The following is a 19,454-nucleotide window of genomic DNA, read 5'->3' as shown; positions in this document are numbered from 1 at the left end:
AGACTGGCTTGTGTTTTAGGCAGGAGAGGAGGGAATAGTTTTATATTTTTTGTATTTTCAATACAAAATTCTTACATGCAGGCAAGAAAGGAATCAACAAAATCAAAAATAAGAGCAGTAAGTGAGCAATCAAACCTCAGCCTAATTTGTATTTCATTGCAACTAAAACCTCCTATGGCATTACCGCACAGTACAATCCTCAGATTGTATTCAATGAGGTCAGATGTCTCTTTGGACTTGAAAAGGTTGAGACACATCGTTTTAGATGACAGATAGTTGGCAGATAATAAGATGGAAGACAAATGGAAGACGAGGATTTCTGAAGGACAAAGTAAGATGACAAGATAACCAGCATATATGATTATAGAAAGAAATCAAAATTGACCAGAGAAAAACACCCTTGTCTTAGATATTTTAAAGTGTACAGAAAGATTCAGGGAACAAAAACTTCACCACACAGACTTTTTATTTTGACAATTAGGAATCATAAACTAACACAAAATATTCTAAGAACTCTAATTCTCTAGAGAAGTCTCTAATACTAAATTTATAGAGCGTGAACCTGCTTTTGTACCCAGTAATAAGAGCCATAAAGAGCATTAGGTAATCACAAATTCAACCCCTTAAGTATACTAAAAGCTCCAGCATTTGATTAGGCTTAATCACATCCTTCTAATGCTGCTAACTCAGAACCTCGTCAGTACTATTGCAACTATTTAACAGACATTTTCAGGCGCCCAGAAACAGTTACACAGTGCTCATACTTACTTGAATCCTCCCATCTGAGAAGGTGCAACTTCCAAGCAGAATAGTACAGAAATCCCAGTACCAGAAAGAGGCAGAGGGCTAGCAGCAGGTTACGCATAAACACCAACAGTCCCATCTTCACATTAAATCTGCTCTTCTACATGACCTGAGAAAGAAAAACTATGTTGAGGTTGGAGCCACCTTCTCCAACAGTCATCCTTCCAAAACATGCCATCCCACACCCACCGTAACGCACAGATCCAAAACCGTGCTCTCCACAAGATAAAATACACCAATCACCCCATCCGCATTGGGGAAATAAGAACTACCACCCCCAGTGCCTTTTTTTTGTGTCACAAGGGTAAATGCCGTTCCGGAGCGGCAGGAGGTCACCGCAACACGGTGACAAGGCACCAGCCCAACTCCCTCTTCACACTTACGCCCCAGCCCGCTACAGATAACCAGTCCCAGAGCCGGCACAGCCGAGGAGGCCTGGCGAGCACAGGAAAGCCCAGACTTGCCACAAAGCAAACCCAGGGGCTGCCCGGGGGTGTCCCGGGCACAGCGGGGCCCGCAGGAGCTGGGCCCCCGGCCGGGAGCAGCGCAGGTCCCGCGGCGGCAGGGAGGAGACACGCTGCCCTGAAGGCTGAGACGGCACCGGGGGAGCAGGGTCCGCACGGCCCGAGCAGGACGGCAGCTGGCCGCCGGCTGACAGCTGCCAACGGCCGGCTAGAATCCGGCTGGAATCTGAACGGGCAACGGCACCGCCGCCGCCAGGCACCCCGCCGCCTGCCGGGCCCCGCTCGCCCAAACGCCGTCGGGCCGCTGAGGCCGGCCCTGCCCTCGCCCTCCCTCGCCCCCCTCCGCCCCTCCTCACCCGGCCGCCGCCGGCTCTGGGCGCTCGGCCGCCGGCTGCGACCACCGGGCGCGGGGCTGCGGACACCGCCATGCCGGGCGCGGCGCAGCGGGACCGGCCGCCGCCGCCGCGGCGCTGAGGGGCACAGCGGCCGCCAATGGGGCGCCGGGGCGGGGCGCCGCACCGCCCACCCGCTCGCATAGCGGCCGCCGCCGGCCAATGGGGCGGTGCGGGGGGCCGCGCCCGCAGCCTATCGCGGGAGGCGCCCGCAGCCAATGGCGGGCGGGCGGGCGGCAGGGGGTCCGCCGCCGCAGGGGCGCTGCGGCAGGGCGGTGGCGCGCATGCGCGGAAACCCCCCGCCACACCCCCCCACATGCCCGCCAGCACTGCGCGGCGCTGGATCCAGCGCTCGGGTGCACCGCGCTGGGACCGCTCCTCTGGCACTGCACCGCTCTCATCCCCCCTCCCGTCACTGGCACTGCACTGCTCCCCCTCGCCTGTCCCTGCGCCGCTTTGATCCCCCCTCCCATCACTGGCACGGCACTGCACTGCTCTGCACTGGTACCGCTCCTCTGGCACTGCACCGCTCTCATCCCCCCTCCCGTCACTGGCACTGCACTGCTCACCTTCCCCTGTCACTGCACTGCACTCATCCCCCCGCGCACCACTGGTGCTACACTGCACCGCACCGCTCTGATCGTTGTACCATTTCGACGCACGCACCCCCCCCTCACCGCACCACACCGCCCTCTTCCATCACTGCACTGCACCCTCCCCACACTTCTAGTGGCTGGACGGCACTGCTCCGCATCTCCCCAGTCACTGCCTGGCATTGCTCCCTCAAATCACAGCTGCACTTCCCATCACTCATTGGCACCTCCAAACCACTGCAGTGCCTTCAGGTGCTCCACGATGCCATTCCTTCCTCCAGGCATGGCACTGCAGGGCCCCTCCAGGCACCACACCGCCTATCAAGCTCCGCATTGTCACATTGCTCCAGCTGCAGCACTGCACTGCACAACACCGCACCTTCCTACAGCTGCGACACCTCCAAATCTTGCAGTCACTGCAGCCAGGGCACGGTCCCACCTCACCCTCCCACCAGGCTGCTGCATCCCAACAGGGACACTGCATGGCCTCACCTCTAGTCACTGCATCGCAGTGCACTGCATTTTTGCTGCACTCCCCAACCTCCAAGCATTGCTCAGCACAGCCTCTCACCACTGCTCTGCTCTGCCCAGTCTAACCTAGAGCCACTGCACTGAGCAGCCCAAGCCGGTCACTGCACCGCACTGCACCTAGCCGTGCTACCCTGCCCAGTTTAGCACCCAGTCACTGCCCCGAGTCACTGCCTTCACACTATCCTCCAACTTCTGCAGATGCTCACACCGCACCATACCCAACAAGGTCCTGCCCAGCCACTGCAAGGCACTGCATCACCTCCCTGGGCTTCCCAGTGTTGCACAGCCTCCACCACTGGACCACGCTGGGCTGCACAGCCCATCCCAGCTGCCCTCCCACAGCAGAGCACAAATCACACCGCAGAGCCAACACCACTTCCACGCGATTCCTGGTATGTTACGGTCTCCACCCCCATCCTGCAAGGCTGCCAGCCCGCATCTCACCCTCCCCACAGCATCACCCTCTTCACCGCTGGCCCCACAGTCTTGCTGGGTAGCCCTAATACTCGTTGAGCACAGGGCAAGTGAGAAACACAAATATAAGGCAGCACAGGGAGGGAATGATAAACAGTTAGGGAAATTATTAGGCATGGAGGGCAAACATCATCAGAAAGGAAAAAGACCATAAGGAATAAACTTGCATCTTCAGGACAGTAAAGGAGCCCAGTGATTTTCTGTTTCCACCCTCTGTGAGTCACTGATAACACAAGGTAAACAAAAAGCCACGTGAGTTTAAGTGAAACTAAGTAGGATCTTGTCCAGCGTGGTGGCAGTTCCTGCTGGCAGCGAGCCCAAGTGCCGATGCTGACTGACACACACCACCTCGGACGGCACAGGGCTGGCTGAGCACTGCCCAAGCCCGTCCCGGGCACTTGGTGAGAGGCAGAGCCCATGCAGGTTGCAGGGAGAGCTGGCAGGGGCTCACGCATCTCCACTTTGTGTTCAGCATGGATGAAATCAGTGTGACATGGCTGCATGTGCTGCACTCGTGCAGCCGGGCTCATAGATACCCTCTGCCTCTCTGCAGAGACACATGCTTCGCTGGCATCCAGTTGGGTCTTTTCTATACCAATAACAACTTCTAGACACAGCGCAGGAGCCAAACAGACTTGTGCCAACACCCAGGTATCACTGGCACCAATATCCCCCCGAGGAGGTGCACAGAGAAGGGCCACGACCACATCCACACAGTCCCATCCATCTGCAGGCCTGCCCACCCCACCGCTGCCTGGACCGATCCCCATCTCCCTGGGGCTGACCCACTGGGGACAGAGTTGCGCTCACCCAGACGAGGCAGATCCCTTCCCTCTGGTTTCATGGCGAACCGGTGCATGGCTGGGCTGGGCACCTCCTCCACTGGCCCCCACTCAGCCACAGGCTCATTTCCTCCAATAACCCCACCGACTCCTGCACCGCGTCGTGCCTGGCTGGACCTCGGCTTTGCTTTACAAACGCTTCGGCTCCTCTTTTTGCCTCTTCATCCCTCCAGCTGCATAAGCTGGGTCTCTTCTCCCTGCCACCCTGGTGACACAGATCTGCTTGTGACGCCTGCTGCCGCCGTGCCACATCTGCTCTGACCATCCTCAAACCTCACCTAAACCGCCCTGATTCTAAGACTTGTGCGCTCAGAGTTTAAACCCTGCGGTCTGCAGGCACAGCGGGTGATCTGATTTTGCTGATGAGATAAGCAGGACCTACAGCATGAAGCCAGATAGCGACAAGGCTGGGGCTTGCTCCTGAGCTCGCGTTTGTCACTTGGGAAACTCTACCTGGTGTTATCAGGTGTCAGCACTCTGGAAAGAGCCCAGGATAAAGTCACGCTTCTTGCCAGGCTGGAAAAAAACTCGGGACGTGAGTGCCATGCCTCAATGGAAATCAGGTACCAGCTCCCAGCAGCTGTCTAACGGCCACGAGATGAATTAAGGCAATGATTAGTGGAGTGATTTGGTTCGAGTAGCAGGGCTTTAGTCTGAACATGTTCCTACTTAGCTTACATGTTTCATTCGCAGGCAGATGTCAAGCTGGATGTTGCTAGGAGATCGACAGCAGGGGAATAATTAAGTCTGATTAAATCCTATCATATTGCTGTGCCACTTTCCAGAATGCTCTGGAGCTTTTCAAAGCCAAACTGACCAAATGAAAGGGCAAGAGCTGCAGCTTGCCCTGCTCGACAAAAACCCGCTTGTGGTCGACCCGCTGAGCCCTGGGGCAGTGCCCGCAGCTGCCCACGTCTCTGCAGAGCCTTTCCTGCAGCAACGCTGGCCATGGGCTGGAAAAAGAAGGCTCTGGCAGAGGGCACGGCTGGTGGCTGCGTTATCTGGTAACTCAGGATGGTCGGTGCCCGGAGCAAGTGGTGAGGGGTCCTGCACCCCATGTCCCTGCATCAACCCTGCATGCTGCCTGGGGGGCTCACGTTGGACTAGGCATAACCCGGTGCCCTCGGCACATATAGCGCACCTGGGTCAAAGCTGTGTGAGGGGGCCAGGAGCTGGTTCAGCCATTCACATCCCTCGAGGGGCTTTGGCACGTGGAGGTGACCATCAGCAACGCTTCCTCCTTTCCTTCCTCTGGAAGGAGCCCTCCCGGGGCATGCCAAAATTGTTCTGCAAACACACCTCACACGTGGTGCTGAGCACCACGGGGCGTTCCCACTGGAATGATGCCTGCTTGCATTTTTCTTTCATGGTGGCTGAGCCGCGCATTATACGGGGTGACACGTAAAGGCAAATAACAGCTACAGGTTCTTTTCCCATCAGTAAATAAAGTTATGCTGTAACTATCTGCATCGGTTGCCGAACACACACACGTCAGCCTCCGGGCTCCCTCTGTAGCGAGACTGCTAATCTCATTTTGATTCTCTGCCCTGTAAAAATTCTCATTCTAATACTCACGCTGTAATCCTTCTTCCCAAATTACATGTCATCAAATCAGACCTGATACTAATTAACATAGTATTTTATTATTAATTAAATACCACTAAATGCTACAGCAAAGATCTCTTTCCAGTAAAGGCTAGATAGAGATTACCTCTGCTGATGCACAGGCTCGGGGAATGCGACCTGGTCTGTAAGACACTCGTATTTTGTCTTTATCTCTCTGGCCAAACATCTCACACACTCATTGCGTATTATTCTTAAACACAGGCTGTGAGTGTGATGAGTCTGTGGATGGCATTTTACATTTCTGGTGCTCTGGCTACTCTAAGAAGAGAAATGCTGAACAGCATTGTCAGCAGTCCCACAGAAAACAAGCTGAAACAAGCTGGACTTGGCTGAAAAATTCTGCCACCCTCCAGATGTTTTCAACAGTGAACAGCCGCACTTACCACTACGGGCGCAGGTGAACACCCGGAGCCTGCCCGAACGGGTCCCCAAGCGCGCAGCCTGACCGGACCGCGTTTCCCAAGGTCTTCCTCAGCTGAAATGATCCAAAGGTCCTGCCTGACACGCGGCCGTAGGAGAGTGAGCAGCCGGCCAGCACGCCACTCAGCGCTTCATCTCCTTGCATTAATTCCAATACGCTACGTTTTGTTCGCGCATATTTTCCAAGAAAGGAGGTAGGCTGGATTTGAAGTCAAGCGTTGGAGACTCCCACCTTTCTGGGTCTGTTTCAGGAGTCCCTCACCCTCACGTTCAGAAGAGCATCCCACATCCCTGTGTCTGGCTTCAGCTTGCAGACATACCATTTTGTTCTGCCTTCTGCTTGATTAAAGAGCCTTTCAGAGCTTGGCATTTTCTCTTTGTGACACTGCACATATGCTGCAAGCAACCCCCCTCTCATCCATCTTTCTGATAAGCTAAATATACCGAGTTGCTTAATTCTCTTACTGCCAGGCTTTTCCTCCTACCCTCAAGCCATTTTTTGCGTTTATGCTCTACACAACCTCTCTGATTTTCCTGAAGCCTTTTCAAGACGTAGAATCCCACAATGAGCCTCCCTAATGCTTTGACACAGGGATTAAATCTGCCTTTTCCTATTCTCTGTCTCAAAGGGCTGCGTTGGTCCTTTCTGCCAGAGCATCAGACGAAGCATTCAGGCAGGATTGTCCTAAATCTTTTCCAGACCTGCCGCTGGCAGGTTAGAGCTGCCTGGCCTGGGCAGCACACGGCTCAGCTGCACACCCAGGACCCTGATGCGTGGAGCTGGGTGGTGGGGGACACCTCCACTCCCCACACAAGTCCCTCACCCGCTCCCTACTGGGATCACGGGTGTCGTGGCTGCCTCTCCAGCAGCATCCCAGGCCAATCCGCAAAGGCGGGCTTGCACCTGCAGCAAGCACAAGGCGGGCGCCATGCCCACAGGTCCTCAGCGGAATGAGAGACCTTCTGCAGGCCAGAATTCGGTGGGATTTCCCTCTGGCCAGCGGTTATTTCACCTGGGCAGCCAGTGGCTCCTTTTCCCAGCATGTTCCTGCAAGTGCACGTCGCCTGTCCAGGGCCAGGCACAGACCCCGCCGCAGGGGAGAGGGGTGCCACTTTTGGGGGGGGATTTAGGAAGCTGAGCCTGGGAGCGAGGTGTGCCGAACCCCAGTGAGCTCCCTGGGAGCAGACATCCCAACTCTCAGTAGGTGAACTGTGCTGTGAAACAGAGGAGAGCACGGAACCGAGTGGTGCCCGCCGGCGTTCAGGCTGGTTTGGGTGTGCTGTCAGGGAAATATTTCGCAATGCCTCTTGACATTTTCCCCAACCTGCTCTCAGTGACAGGAGTTGCTGAGGAATCTGGTGCAGTGCCTAGTTACTGGGCTGCACACCACGAAAACAGCTTCTCAAAAATAATAAGCTGGGTGGAGTTTCCAGCTTTAGTTCTGTCCCTTAAAGAAACTCAGATAGAAGCTCAAATAGTCCTTGTATATTTGCCATTTGAAGGGTTTTCTTTCTCCCTCAATGAAACGTACCTGAGCCATGGGAGTGAAACGGGGGACCTTACCCAGCCCATGTGCCACCACTGGGTATCACAGCAGGTTTCCTTGCACTGGTGCTGCAGGAATGTGGAAGGAACCCAGCTCCAGCTGTGCCCGCGCTGCCTCTTGGGGCCAGGGGAGCACACAACCGGATTGCTGCCCTTGAGTTTCTGGGACAACTGCTGAATAAGCCTGAATTTCTGACACGGTTAGAGCGGCGATAGCCATGAACCCTGATGGGCTCATACCGAGCCCTCCATCCAGGCATCGCCCCATCCCCTTTTATGCCATAAAAATAGCTGAAAGGGGCAGGCAGGGCAGGCAGATCCGGTCCAGCCGCTGCCTCCTCTGGAACAGCCATGGCAGGAGTGACCTTGTCTCATGTGCTGTCGCAGAGGATAGGGATATTTGGCACAGCAGTGGCACAAGGAGAGGCTGCAGCTCCCCAAACAAGCCACATTCATGCCACAGGCCCAGCTAGTTCACAAACGACATTTTGATGACATAATCTTGGGCTCTCCTAAACACACGTGTTAATTTTTAACAAATGCTGGACTGGTGTGAGGCCAGTGTAATTCAAAGAGCCAAAGTGATGTGCAGGGAAATGGCAGAGAGACCCAGACTGCTGCCAGGGAGGTGAGAGCACAGCTAAGAGCATCCTGGGGGCTGCGTTACACAGCATGGACCTTGCAGGGAAACTCCTCCCTGGGCAAAAGGAAAGGTCTTGGCTGGTAAGAGCAGGAGCATCTATATAGCACACTTCAGCTTCTCCCCTGCCATCAACAATGACATAGGATTTTAATTAAAAGCATGTATTACAAAGAATTAATAAGGCTCACGATAGATTAACAACTATGCGCATTAATAGTTTTGTTTTGAAGTCTGTCAGTGTGCCAAGTCTTAATGGGGAGACATCAACAACAGGGAGCGTACCTAGACACCCAGCGACCGTTTCCTGGTCCAGGGCTATTTAATAGTTTTTAAAATCAATTGTCTAGATGACAAGGTGAAAGCTTACATTTGTGGCTGATAAAATTCTGAACAGGCTGTTTGCCGCTACAGCGCGAGCCGAATGGCCTGATAAAACGATCACAACCCACGGCACTGTAATGGGCTGCAAAGGAAGGTACGTGGGTACAGAGAGGACAGACTGTACTGCATGGTGGAGGAGCTCCCAGAAAGCGGGGCGGGGGGGGGTGGAATTAAGGAAAAAAAAAAAAAAGCCAACAAAAAAGAGAGCTGTCCCCACACACAACTGCTGCTATGAGCCTGCATCGCAGCGCCATGGCTCCGAGAGCCAGAGGCGCATGGAGGGGATTTCCGAGCAGATGCACGGCAGGACTTGTGCCGCTCTACAGCCCTGGCAAAGCCAGCCTGACGTCTGCTCCAGCTCTCCAGACTTCAACACGGACACAGAAATCCTGAGGAACTGCGACGGTACTGTGAAAAAGGAGCTAAGGCTTGGGAATGTAGCAAATAAGGCTGTGCAAGGTGTGAAGAGCGTGGGCTCCTCCGCTGCCCCTGGAGAAGGTCTCCTCGCTGATGCGGGGGGACGGAGCACTGCTATGGGGCAGTGTGTCAGCTCAGCAGAAGGGGGTGGGGGGGGTCCAAAGGTGCACAGTTGATGCAAAAACTCAAGCCTGAAATTAAATACATTTCTTTGCAACACGGCTGCTGAAGGCGCAGCCACCCCCAGTGTGCAGCAGCTTGCACGTAAGATTAGATAGTCTCGAGTTTTAATATGATTGTTCATTCTCTGTGGCTGGATGAAGGGCTGTCGCATGGTCACGCTTGTTGTTTCGCCCTGGTCCGTATGCAAACCTGGGTTCACCCCTCCTGCCCGGGTACGTGCGGGGAAGCTCCTCATCTCCTGTCCAAGCAGCTCCAGCAGCAAAGAGGAGGCCAGGAGTGAGCCCTGCGTGCTGGAGAAGGCAGTGGGGAGGGTATGGACGAGCTCAGCCTGAGGACAGTCATCTTGACCTGCTCTTCCAGCTCATGCACGTGTTTTTTTTAGAAGAAAGCACGACTCAGCCTGACCTGGCTCCGCGGCACTACACTGCTCACAAGCGCGGGCTGCCTGCCTGCAGCAGTGCTCATGTCCAGCCCTTTACCCAGGGAATGCCACGTTTCCAGCCTGGAGCTTCAGTTCTTTTTTAATTAATTGCACTAGCAAGCCCTTGTGCAGCTTCAGCTGGCCCGTTGTGATGGAGCCACACGGCCACTGGGCTCCTCTTTTCAGTCTGCTACCTGATCTCCAGCTGCTCCCTGGTGCCTCTGACCCCGAGCTAACACACCAGCGATCTTCACCCAACGCAGCAACCGGCTTTGGTGCTTGCACTGGCCTCTCCCAAACACATCTAAGCGAGCTGGTGCCAAAACCCACAGCGTAAACGCAAGCAGCCCACAGCTCTGCCGTTATCAGTCCCGGCTTCGGGTTTACAAACCTCTCCCATTTGCGTCGCTCTGATCACTTCCCTGCGTGCCCCAAGGAAATGGCTGCAAGCCAGCGTCAGTCCCAGGTGAGCCCCACTCCCCGGCAGCTGAATCATGCCCCATTCAAAATTTCATGACGTCATTTGTCATTATTTCAGACACAGATCATGGCCACGTGCCCTTTTTTTGCCAGGCTGGGGCAGAAGTGATAGCATGGGTACGAGCACACTTCTTTGGAATCAGTCGTTTCACATTGCCTTTGCTGCCCCCATTCCTTGCATGATTTGTTGTAAAAAGCATTGATTTTGCAGCACAGGAGGTTGTACTGCGGGATGGTCGGACACACTGCTGTGATAAGCAGCTCCCAGGGCATGTCTTGTCTGCAGAGCCACAGGCTGTACCCTCTCTGTGGGTGACTGCCCCTTCTCGAATCCCTCTGTGATGCACCAAGGGACATCAAAACCCCCCAGGATGCAGAGCCATGCGCCCAGAGTGAAGACACTCCTTGCGGCATCCCAGCCCCTGCTCACCCAAGACTGGGATAAGCGCGGTGCTCCGGAAAGGGACCAAGGAGAGGGGAGGCAGCAGCGAGGGCGGGGGGCGAGGAGAGGCAGTGGGAGGAAAGGGAAAGTGCCAGACAACTCGACGACTTTGCGCAAATCCTGCCCGTCACGGGGAAGGCGGTGGGAGGAGGTGCCGGAGCTGCCGGTGCAGGTGCTTTACCCGTGGGCGCGAGAGCGGGTGCCTGGCATGGGGCGCTGGGCTGGCAGGGGCCCAGCTGAGGCGGCCCTGACGTGTCCTAGTGTCTGCCCTGCTCCTGGGTGCTGAAGCGTATCCAGAAGGAAGGAGAGACGCCACGTGGCATGGGGTGGGCCATAGGGCAGAGCAGGGCCAGCATGGGGGGTGCAGGGGCTGGGTGCGTGGGTCTGCACCACACTCACCCCGCGCTGCAGGATGCGGCCGAGGTTTCGAGCTCTGGCCGCGGGGCCGGAGCACGCTGGTTTTGGAGAGTCAGCATCTGTGTCAACCTGTGTATTCTTGCAGCCGCTTTTTGTCACACAGAGTTAGCGCAATCAGGGGGAAGTGTCTGCAGGTGCTGTGTTTGCTGGCAGCACCTGGGCCAACAGCAACCATGAAGTGGCAGCTGCCAGCCATAGGCAGGGGACACGGACGGAGGGGGGGACTGCTGCAGCACAGCAAACCTCCCCCAGTATATCACAGAATCATAGAATGGTTCGGGTTGGAAGGGACCTTAAAGATCATCCAGTTAAAACCCCCCTGCCATGGGCAGGGACACCTCCCACTAGACCAGGCTGCTCAAAGCCCCATCCAGCCTGGCCTTGGACACCTCCACCACCATTCGCACAATCCCACAGTGGCTGGTACGAGCGAGAACAGGACTAGGGGGACACTGGATCCTTTTGTAGCAAGAGGGGTCCTAAACAGCGTATATGCAGAGCTCCCAGCCACAGAGGCCTCTGCCCCATCCCAGCAGCCACAGGGGAACAGCCAGGCCAGCAAGTCCCTCATTTCCCATGTACCGCAGCTCGGAGGCAGCCGCAGGCCACCCACCTCAGCCACCAGCACACAGGGACCGAGCTCAGCCTCCCCAGCAAAGCTTCCCCTGGAAACCAACTCCCTGTGCCACAGGGGAGGGAGCCTGGAATTACCGCTACGCTGGGGGAGGCTGGCAGGTCCAGAGGGCAGCTGCTCAGGGCTGGCGCTTTCCAGGGCTCAGCACCCAGCGGAGGGAGGTTCGTGCCTGCAGCGGGGCCAGTCCTTCCAACACAGGGACTGGGGAAGCTAACCACAGCGAGCTGCCGGTGCCAATGGCATCCTCCCTGACAGGCTGGTTCCTGGTCGATGGGGTGGGTTAGCACTGATGCGGCCGCCCGGACGGGTCCTGCATTCAGAGCCCAGCACCTACAGCCCGTCTGGATTGACGCGTCAGCCCTAGCATGAAGCTGGGCAGAGCAGCCAGCCCCAGCCCAGCTCTCCTTGGACCCAGCCATAGATCCCGGCACTGCTGGGAGAGTTGGGCTCTCACCCCACCTTCACCAGCACCCAGGACACAGCCGTGGCTTGGCACTGTCGCCTCCCAGCAGTGATGTGTCACTGCCTGTGCCCAGAACATCAGGCACCCTCTTCATGCCAGGTACCCCCAGCAGTGCTGGGGGACCCGCAGCAGACAAGCCTGGCCAAGGAGGACAGCCTCCTGCCCCAGACCTCCTCTCCTCCAGCGTCTCACCGCACTTTCCTCTGTGCCAGCTGCATCCCCATCCAGGGGTCTGCCCAAAAGGGGAGTTTTTGGTCCGTTCCCTCCATAATGCTTTCCTGAGCCTTGGGCCCCACAGAAAAGAAAAGCTCCTCACCTGAAGGAGCTCCCATTTCTTCTGTGGTCACAGCAAGTGACGACATGCAAGCATGTTGCTGCCCACACTTCAGTCCCACAGCATCATCTGCTCAGATATCTCCCTCCTCTTCCTTCACAAGCTGGGACACACTCTCAAGCTCAAGAGCTGGTGAGATCTGGAGATTAACCCGCTCTCTCAAGACCTGTGAAGCTGTGCAAGTCCAGAGGGAGAAGGATGGAGGTATCCTGCGCTAGCAGCTGTTCCCAGCAAGCCCAGAGCCACTGAACAGGGACAGTACTGCCTTTCCTGGGGTGATGTTTGTGGCTCCAGCCCGCAGCACACCACGGCCCTGAGCAGCTTTGCCGGGTGTCCACGCTCCTCCCATCGCACCAGGCAGCTGCCGGTGGGAGAGGCATCTTGCGGTCCGGGTGTGGAGCGAGCCTGTCATCTCTCCGTCATCAGCGCAGCCAGGCCTAAAAATATCCTGGGAGTGGGTTGAGGGTGGTTGTGCTCCAGTTGCCGTTATGCAGATGGAAGTGGCTGGTCCCTGCCAGCTCCTCTGCCCTGCACCAGCACAGGGTATTGGGATCCTGTGCTTTACCTGGGTAATCCCCATAGTGGAGGCATGCGCCAGTGCTTGGCACAGAGCATCCCGGCCAGGTGCAGCGTCATGGCTGGGGCTGTCCCAGCCAGGGGAGACAGGCAGTTCCCCAGGGATCATCCCTCCTGGGGGACAGAGCAGGGCAGGGAAGAGGGGAACAGGGGGTTTCACAGCCCGCTGCCATGAATCCCTTAACAACGGTGAAAGGGGGGTGCTGCCCTGCGACAAGTCGAAAGTGCACGCAGCCAGGCAAACTGACAGCACTGTGGGTGCAAGCGCGGTGGGACAGGGAGCTGGAGGGCAAGTTGGCAGAGCAGCAGCAAGGCAGGCTCAGACCTCAGCCCCCGGGAAAAGCCGGAGAAGCAGAAGAGTATGGCTGAGTTTGCAGCCCATCCAGGAAAAGGGTTGGCCTTGTGCCCTGCAACACTGTTAGCAAAGGGTAAAGCCGTCAGCTCCTCCCTTCCCATCCCTTCCCATCCCGAATCCACGGGGGCTGACAGTCAGCATGGCCACTGATGCTGAGCCTCAGGCAATCGTCCACCCAATAGACCCGACTTGAGTGGGAAAAGGAGCAGAGATGCTGCTGGAGGAGCCAGGAGGGACACACCAGCTGTTGTAGGAACGGCTTACAGGATGAGAGCACGAATCCAGCCCCAAGCAGAGACTCTGGCCCTGACACAGATTCATAGCCAGCAGGCAGAGCCCATGCCTTGCCCTAGGGATGCTAGTGGGTCAGGGCAGGAGGGAAGGCTGCTTTGGGAAGGCAAGCACAGCCCCAGCAGAGCTGCCTGACATATGGGGACAGGTTCATCAACCCACCCCCAGGCTGGTCCCCTACCACCCCGGTGTTCCCAGGAGAGCTGCTGCCCAGAAGGAGCCAGTGCTCAGGGCAGAGCACACCATGGCAGGGTAAACACTGGCCCCGCAGCACTGCCCTCGCAACAGGCGAGGGGCTCCTTCAGGGTCCAGCCCTACATGCAGCCCATGAGCCCAGTATCACACCGGGGCTGACAAGCTCCCACCCGGCTGCTCTGCCAGCTGCCATCTGAGCTCTCCTTGCACCCCAGTCCCACCAGCAGCCATGTCATCCCTCTGTAGCCATCTCTTCTCTCTCGCTCCAGAGCTGGTCAGCAAAATACCTGTCCAACCTCCTCCCAAAGCAAGAGCACAGGGAGCACAAGACGTTACCACCCAGCCCAGCATCCCACAGCCCTCTCAAGTGCACGAGCCCCTACTTACTTGCCTTCAGGATGTGTTTCATGTGCTTTCAGCCACCGGACCTGAAGCACCCTCTGCATTCGCTGCCGCTGTGCATGACTGTGCTGGGGTGCATGGAGCCCACCAGCACCCACGTGTGCCCTCCGCCAGCTCACGAGGGGCTGCAGGGACTGTGGAAGAAGAGGGCTCAGGGCAGCCCTGGCCTCTGCTGCAGCATCCCTCCTGGCAGTACACAGAGACATATCTCTAGCAAGCTCCTCTGGCCTCCAGGATACCAGCCCAAGGGCCCATCGCAGCCAACGCCACCGTCACCACTGCTGGCCAGGTGCTGGGAGACTCCCTACATGCACCCAGCCCAGCCCACAGGCAGTGTGACCGCCCCCTGCCCTGAGCCACAAGCCCTGCTCCCTCCATCCGGACCTCCCCTGGTGCTGTGCTGTCCAAGAGGAACCGCCTGCTGCTCCACCATGCAGCCAACTCACACTGATTTCATCCCAGCCAGGCTGGTGTCCCCAGGATGTCACAAGCATACTTGACCTCAAACCTGAAGTGCCACCTACTCACCTCCACCCCGTGCTGCGCTCCCATCGAGACCCCAGAGAGCAGGGCGACACCACCACAACCAAACCTCTCCCAGGCTGGTGACCCAGGGCTGAGGCCACATGGACCGGGCGGCAGCTCCCAGAGGGACACGCCCCAGGCACAGACCTGTCTCACTGCTCCTCGCACCGGGATCCTTGGCACAGCCATCCCCGGGAAGCAGAGCCTTGAGCAATCTCAGCCCCTGTAGGGCTGTGGGACAGGTTTTGCTGGGAGAGGGGTGAGACCAACGCACCTCTGAGGCACCGGGAAGGGCCCAGCCATAGCCAGGCATCCGTTCACTGGGAGGGGGGAAAAGTCTCCCCCAGCAGGTACCAGGCATCTCCCCAAAAAAGCTGTCCAAGGGCTCTTCTGTGCAGCAGCTCCTGAAGGAAGGATTGAGGTGCTCCAGGCTGCCTGGAGAAGGGGTGGGGATCTGCTGTGGGAGGCAAGGACAGCCCAGCTCCCAGGGATTGCCCCCCACATCCTGGCCCTGCAGCTCTGGGAACCATCCCTGCAGCCTCAGCTCCGCCACCACATGACGAGGCTGCTCCTTCGCAGAGTCTGCACAGCCGGGCGAGGGACTGATCCAGGTCCCCCACAAACTGACGGAGGCTGGAGAACACAGTCAGGCAGGAGGGACCCTGGGCAGCTGCCTCAGGCATCATGGTCCAGGGCAGGAGCGCGGGAGCTGGGCTCCTGGGGAAAGATCCCCCCCACTGGTGCCAAAGATGCCCCACGCAGGCAAAAGCCCAGCCTAGAAAAGGCAGGGTAGCGGGGCAGGAGAGACCTCACTGTGCTGGGACCCCTTCAGTACAGCTTGTCTGGAGAAGCCCTGAGCTCAGCTGGAGAAGGCGAGGAGTGAGAAGCCCTTCCTCGAGCAGGACCATCAGGTGCTGACGTGCCTGGCTCCCAGCCCGGCAGCTTGGAGCCGTGCAGCTCCCATGAACGCCGTCTTTATTCTCCCTGCCGCGCAGCCCTTGGCAGCCCCTCAGCTGCTCCGGCTGGGGAGGGACAAGAGCCAAGGTCTGTTTTTCTGTCCCTTTCCCCTTGCCAGGCTCTGCACAGCGCCGAGGGCCCATGTTGGGGCCTCCCTGCTGGGGACAGCGCTGCAGACCCCTGCTCCCACAGGGATCCAGGAGGAGCCTTTCACTTCCAACCAGTGAGAAAAAGCAGGGCTGCCCCCAGCCCCACTGCAAGGAGGGCCAAGGGTCCAAGTACATGCCCCATGTTACCCACCCGCATGCGAAGGAGAAAGGCGGAATAAGAGCATTAGCTCCCCTGCCAGCCTCTGTGGACACCAGCTGTTAAATGGTGTTTGGAAACATCAATCCAGCTGGAAATGGGAAAGCCAGAGAGGACTTGGGACAGATCCTTCTCCGGCTGCCAACACAACTGCTCCCTTCATCCTGCCCTGGCTCTGCTGGGCCTAGACAAGCAAAAGCTGCGTCCCCTGCTGCAGAGGCAAGCAGCCTGGGCAGCCACCCACCGCAGGCCACCGCAGCTCCAACCAGAGGGGCTGCTAAGCCCTTTGGTGCAGTTGCTTCTTGTCGCCCATTCCCTTGCTCCCAGCAGAACAGCCCCCTGCCTGCAGCAGCAGCGCACCGTTCCCATTTCCAATAGAGCTGGCTGCAAGTTACTGTCTCCTCTGCACATCCAACCTGCAGCCTGCACATGCAAAGGCACCATGACCTGCACCCAGGACAGTGGCAGACAGAGTTGTTTCTTCTTTTTTTTTTTTTTTTTTTTTTAAACTGCTTCTGGCTATCAGTAACAAAGTTTGAATTAACCCCTGTTTGCAGGGCTAGGCATGAGAATTAACCCAGAAGGTACAGAGATGTTGTGCTGAAGAGAAGCAGCAGCACTTGAGGAAATGAGAGTCCAAGCATATTAATTAACATTAACTCACATTAACAATCACCTGATCCCCATGTCCGAAGCTTCTCTGGAGGTCCAGGGGTGCAACACACCCCCTGCCTCCCTAAATTCAGCAAGACTGTGGACTTGATTCATTATACTTCTTGAAGTAGTTCACTTTGGCTACAGCGTACTTGTATGTGATGTACCAGAGTGCGGTCACAGGCACTGCTTGGATGTGAGAGTGGCTGGTACAAATTCTTGAGCTGCAGAGACAGGTTTCTCTTAGCTCTAGATGGAGGACGTCAGCCTGGGTATGGCAACATCTCAGCACACCAGCCACCCACCTTGCCTACAGCCCGCAAGGAGGCAGCTCTTCCTTCAGCCATCAGTGTGGCTGAAGAGGACAGGATCCCAATTCCTGGGCTACTGGCTCCTCTTGCTGCATGAGGGGCCCACACGGGATGCCCCAGGCAGTGATTCCCACCCGACTAACTCCCCCAGGTAAGGTGGACGAGCCCGGGCAGCAGGCCTGTTCTATTCCTCTCTTGCATTGCATACCGAAAGCGTTCACAGCCCACTGGAACCATTCATAAAAGTGAGAACTTTCCTGAACACAGAATTACAGGCCAAGGACACCTCTTTTCAGGCTCTCCTACCTTCACTCAGTTTTGTCTAGAAACTAACACACATACTATACGATTTTGGTCTTTTTCCAGTACCATCCCACGCATTTCCCTCCTTCGCTAGATGCTGTCAGAACAGTTTTGACTTCAGCATTGTCACATTACTCATGCTGCAGCAAGGAGGCTGTGGCAACGTTTCTGCATGGATCTGCCATGGGTTCCTCAAAAGATAGCGATCAGGTGAATGTTTCCCATTCCTCTGTAGACCATTCTGGTGAGGTCAAAGGAAACTACCGATACACACCCTCAGCTATGCTCATTAGTGGAACCAAGCAACACCACACTCGCCCCACCTGAAGCGTTGCACTCTTCACTCATCCGAGGGAGAAATCTAAAGCTGCTGAACAGCTCTAACAGCGATGCAAAGAAACGAAAAATGATTACGGCTTATTTTGACTTTAAGCAATATTCCTTGTTGTTCATGTTGAACCTAAAATACTGCACACTTTACACTAACTTAAGTGCGCACACTAAAAGGTTCTGTGCAATGCTTACAAATTTGTCAGGGAAAAGGAGATGTTAACATTTCCCCAAACTACAAAAGCTGGCTCCAGGAATACCTGGCACTTAAGGCTCCAAAGATAGGGGCAGAAGTAATAATACAACGAATAAGCAATTTACTCAAGGTCACTCGGTGTATCAGTAACACAAATCCCCGAGCTAAGGCAGGAGAACCTCCTTTTCCTGACTGCCGGTTCAGCAAGTCTTCACCAGCACTGCGAAATTCAAGAGTCAACGCTGAAGTAAAGAGCGGAGCTGCCTGACTCTGCACCCAGGGAAGATTTTCTGATGACTCCTCTTCTGCAACTGCTATTCTCAGCTACAGAGGGAACCTATGGCAACTCAGCTCTTACTGCAGATGTCTCACGTCTGTACTTCAATGAGGAGGGACAAGGCTGTGGCTGTCCCTGTTCTGGTTGAACAGCCATGCTGGACCGAGTCCTTAAATAACAGAACTCTGCCTAGCATCTCTGAAAGACACCCAAGAACTCACTGGATAAGCATTAAGGAGATGAGTATTAGAAAGGAATAATGCTACTACAAAGATTAGAAGCATGATGAGAATTTACAAGTTACATTGTTTTGGTTCTTAAATTAGTCTACAGATTGTCCATTTTGAAATTAGATTTATTACTTGATCAAATTGAAAACAACATACAGGCTACCAGAGTCTTGATTTCATCCCATGTTTGCATTAAAAAAACAAGCACAACTGCAGACATGTCAGACAACAGGAGCCCAGTTAGAGAATGGAAGAACAGAGATGCATTGGAAGCCTTGGGATACGTGGCTATGCTCCTCAAACAGTGCAGAATCAGTTCAACCCAGCTCAAAACACTGGGAAGAGAGAGAAAGGGCAAGGAGAATGGGTCCTACTACTGACGGTACTTTCTCTGGTCATCTGAGGGGTCTGCTGATGGAGAAAAAGGTCTCCTAGAAGTCCAGCCCCAGGCAGAAACATTACTGCAATCAGGTGCTTTACAAAGAACGCAGTCACCTTTTTAAACCTTATAAAAAGTAATCACTGGCTTGCCAAACTCATCCTTGAATTAAGGGCAAGCCACTACTTGTTTGTACTAAAAATGCTTTTTATGGGTCCAACCTGAACCAGTCACAGATGGAAGCTTCATGAAAAGTGAAGTAAGGAGGTCTACTGCCTGCAGCATCACATGCAATGGACCTAAGGGAGGGCCACCAGAGCTCCCGTGGGGCATAGTAAGTGTGATTTCCTACTGAACACATTCAAGAAGCACCTGCCTAGCTGATACTCTGTCAGCACCTTGCCCTCACTGGAATGATGCTGTAACAGGGATAAATACAACTCCAAAAACAAACCACTGGAGAAAGTTATTATCAGTCGAGATCAAAGTATGGGTAACTGAAAGCATATGTACCTTTGAGACAGCTGCTCTGTAACGAGCTTTTATTGCTACCTTCAAGCCGTAAAACCAATTGTTTTTGCAAAGTCAAATAATATAAACCCCTCAAACATCAGGGTCACCAATTTTAAGTTCACGGAGAGAAGCCAAAATGCAGTTCAA

At 55.6% G+C, this 19,454-nt stretch overlaps 1 protein-coding gene across 15 annotated transcripts in view; it reads right to left on the bottom strand.

Annotated features, from left to right (window-relative positions):
* The window catches only part of ST3GAL3 (ST3 beta-galactoside alpha-2,3-sialyltransferase 3), a 194,032-nt gene extending 187,735 nt beyond the window's left edge, over window positions 1–6,297 (bottom strand). For 7 of the 15 annotated variants that reach the window (XM_074599479.1, XM_074599484.1, XM_074599486.1 and 4 more), the window contains exons 1-2: window positions 1,625–1,770; window positions 769–913 (exon numbers count right to left, since the gene is read on the bottom strand). In XM_074599479.1, the coding sequence (XP_074455580.1) occupies window positions 769–883 (115 nt within the window). In that variant the 5' untranslated portion in view covers window positions 884–913; window positions 1,625–1,770. Of the gene's footprint in view, window positions 1–768; window positions 914–993; window positions 1,131–1,624; window positions 1,776–6,109 lie in introns of those variants that run through there. The other 8 variants (XM_074599481.1, XM_074599487.1, XM_074599482.1 and 5 more) reach the window with 6 other exon arrangements.
* Window positions 6,298–19,454: the final 13,157 nt, after the last annotated feature.

The sequence above is a fragment of the Larus michahellis genome, chromosome 8 (genome assembly GCF_964199755.1).
Source record: "Larus michahellis chromosome 8, bLarMic1.1, whole genome shotgun sequence".
Taxonomy (NCBI): Eukaryota; Metazoa; Chordata; class Aves; order Charadriiformes; family Laridae; genus Larus; species Larus michahellis.
This window is presented reverse-complemented; position numbering and strand designations above follow the sequence as displayed.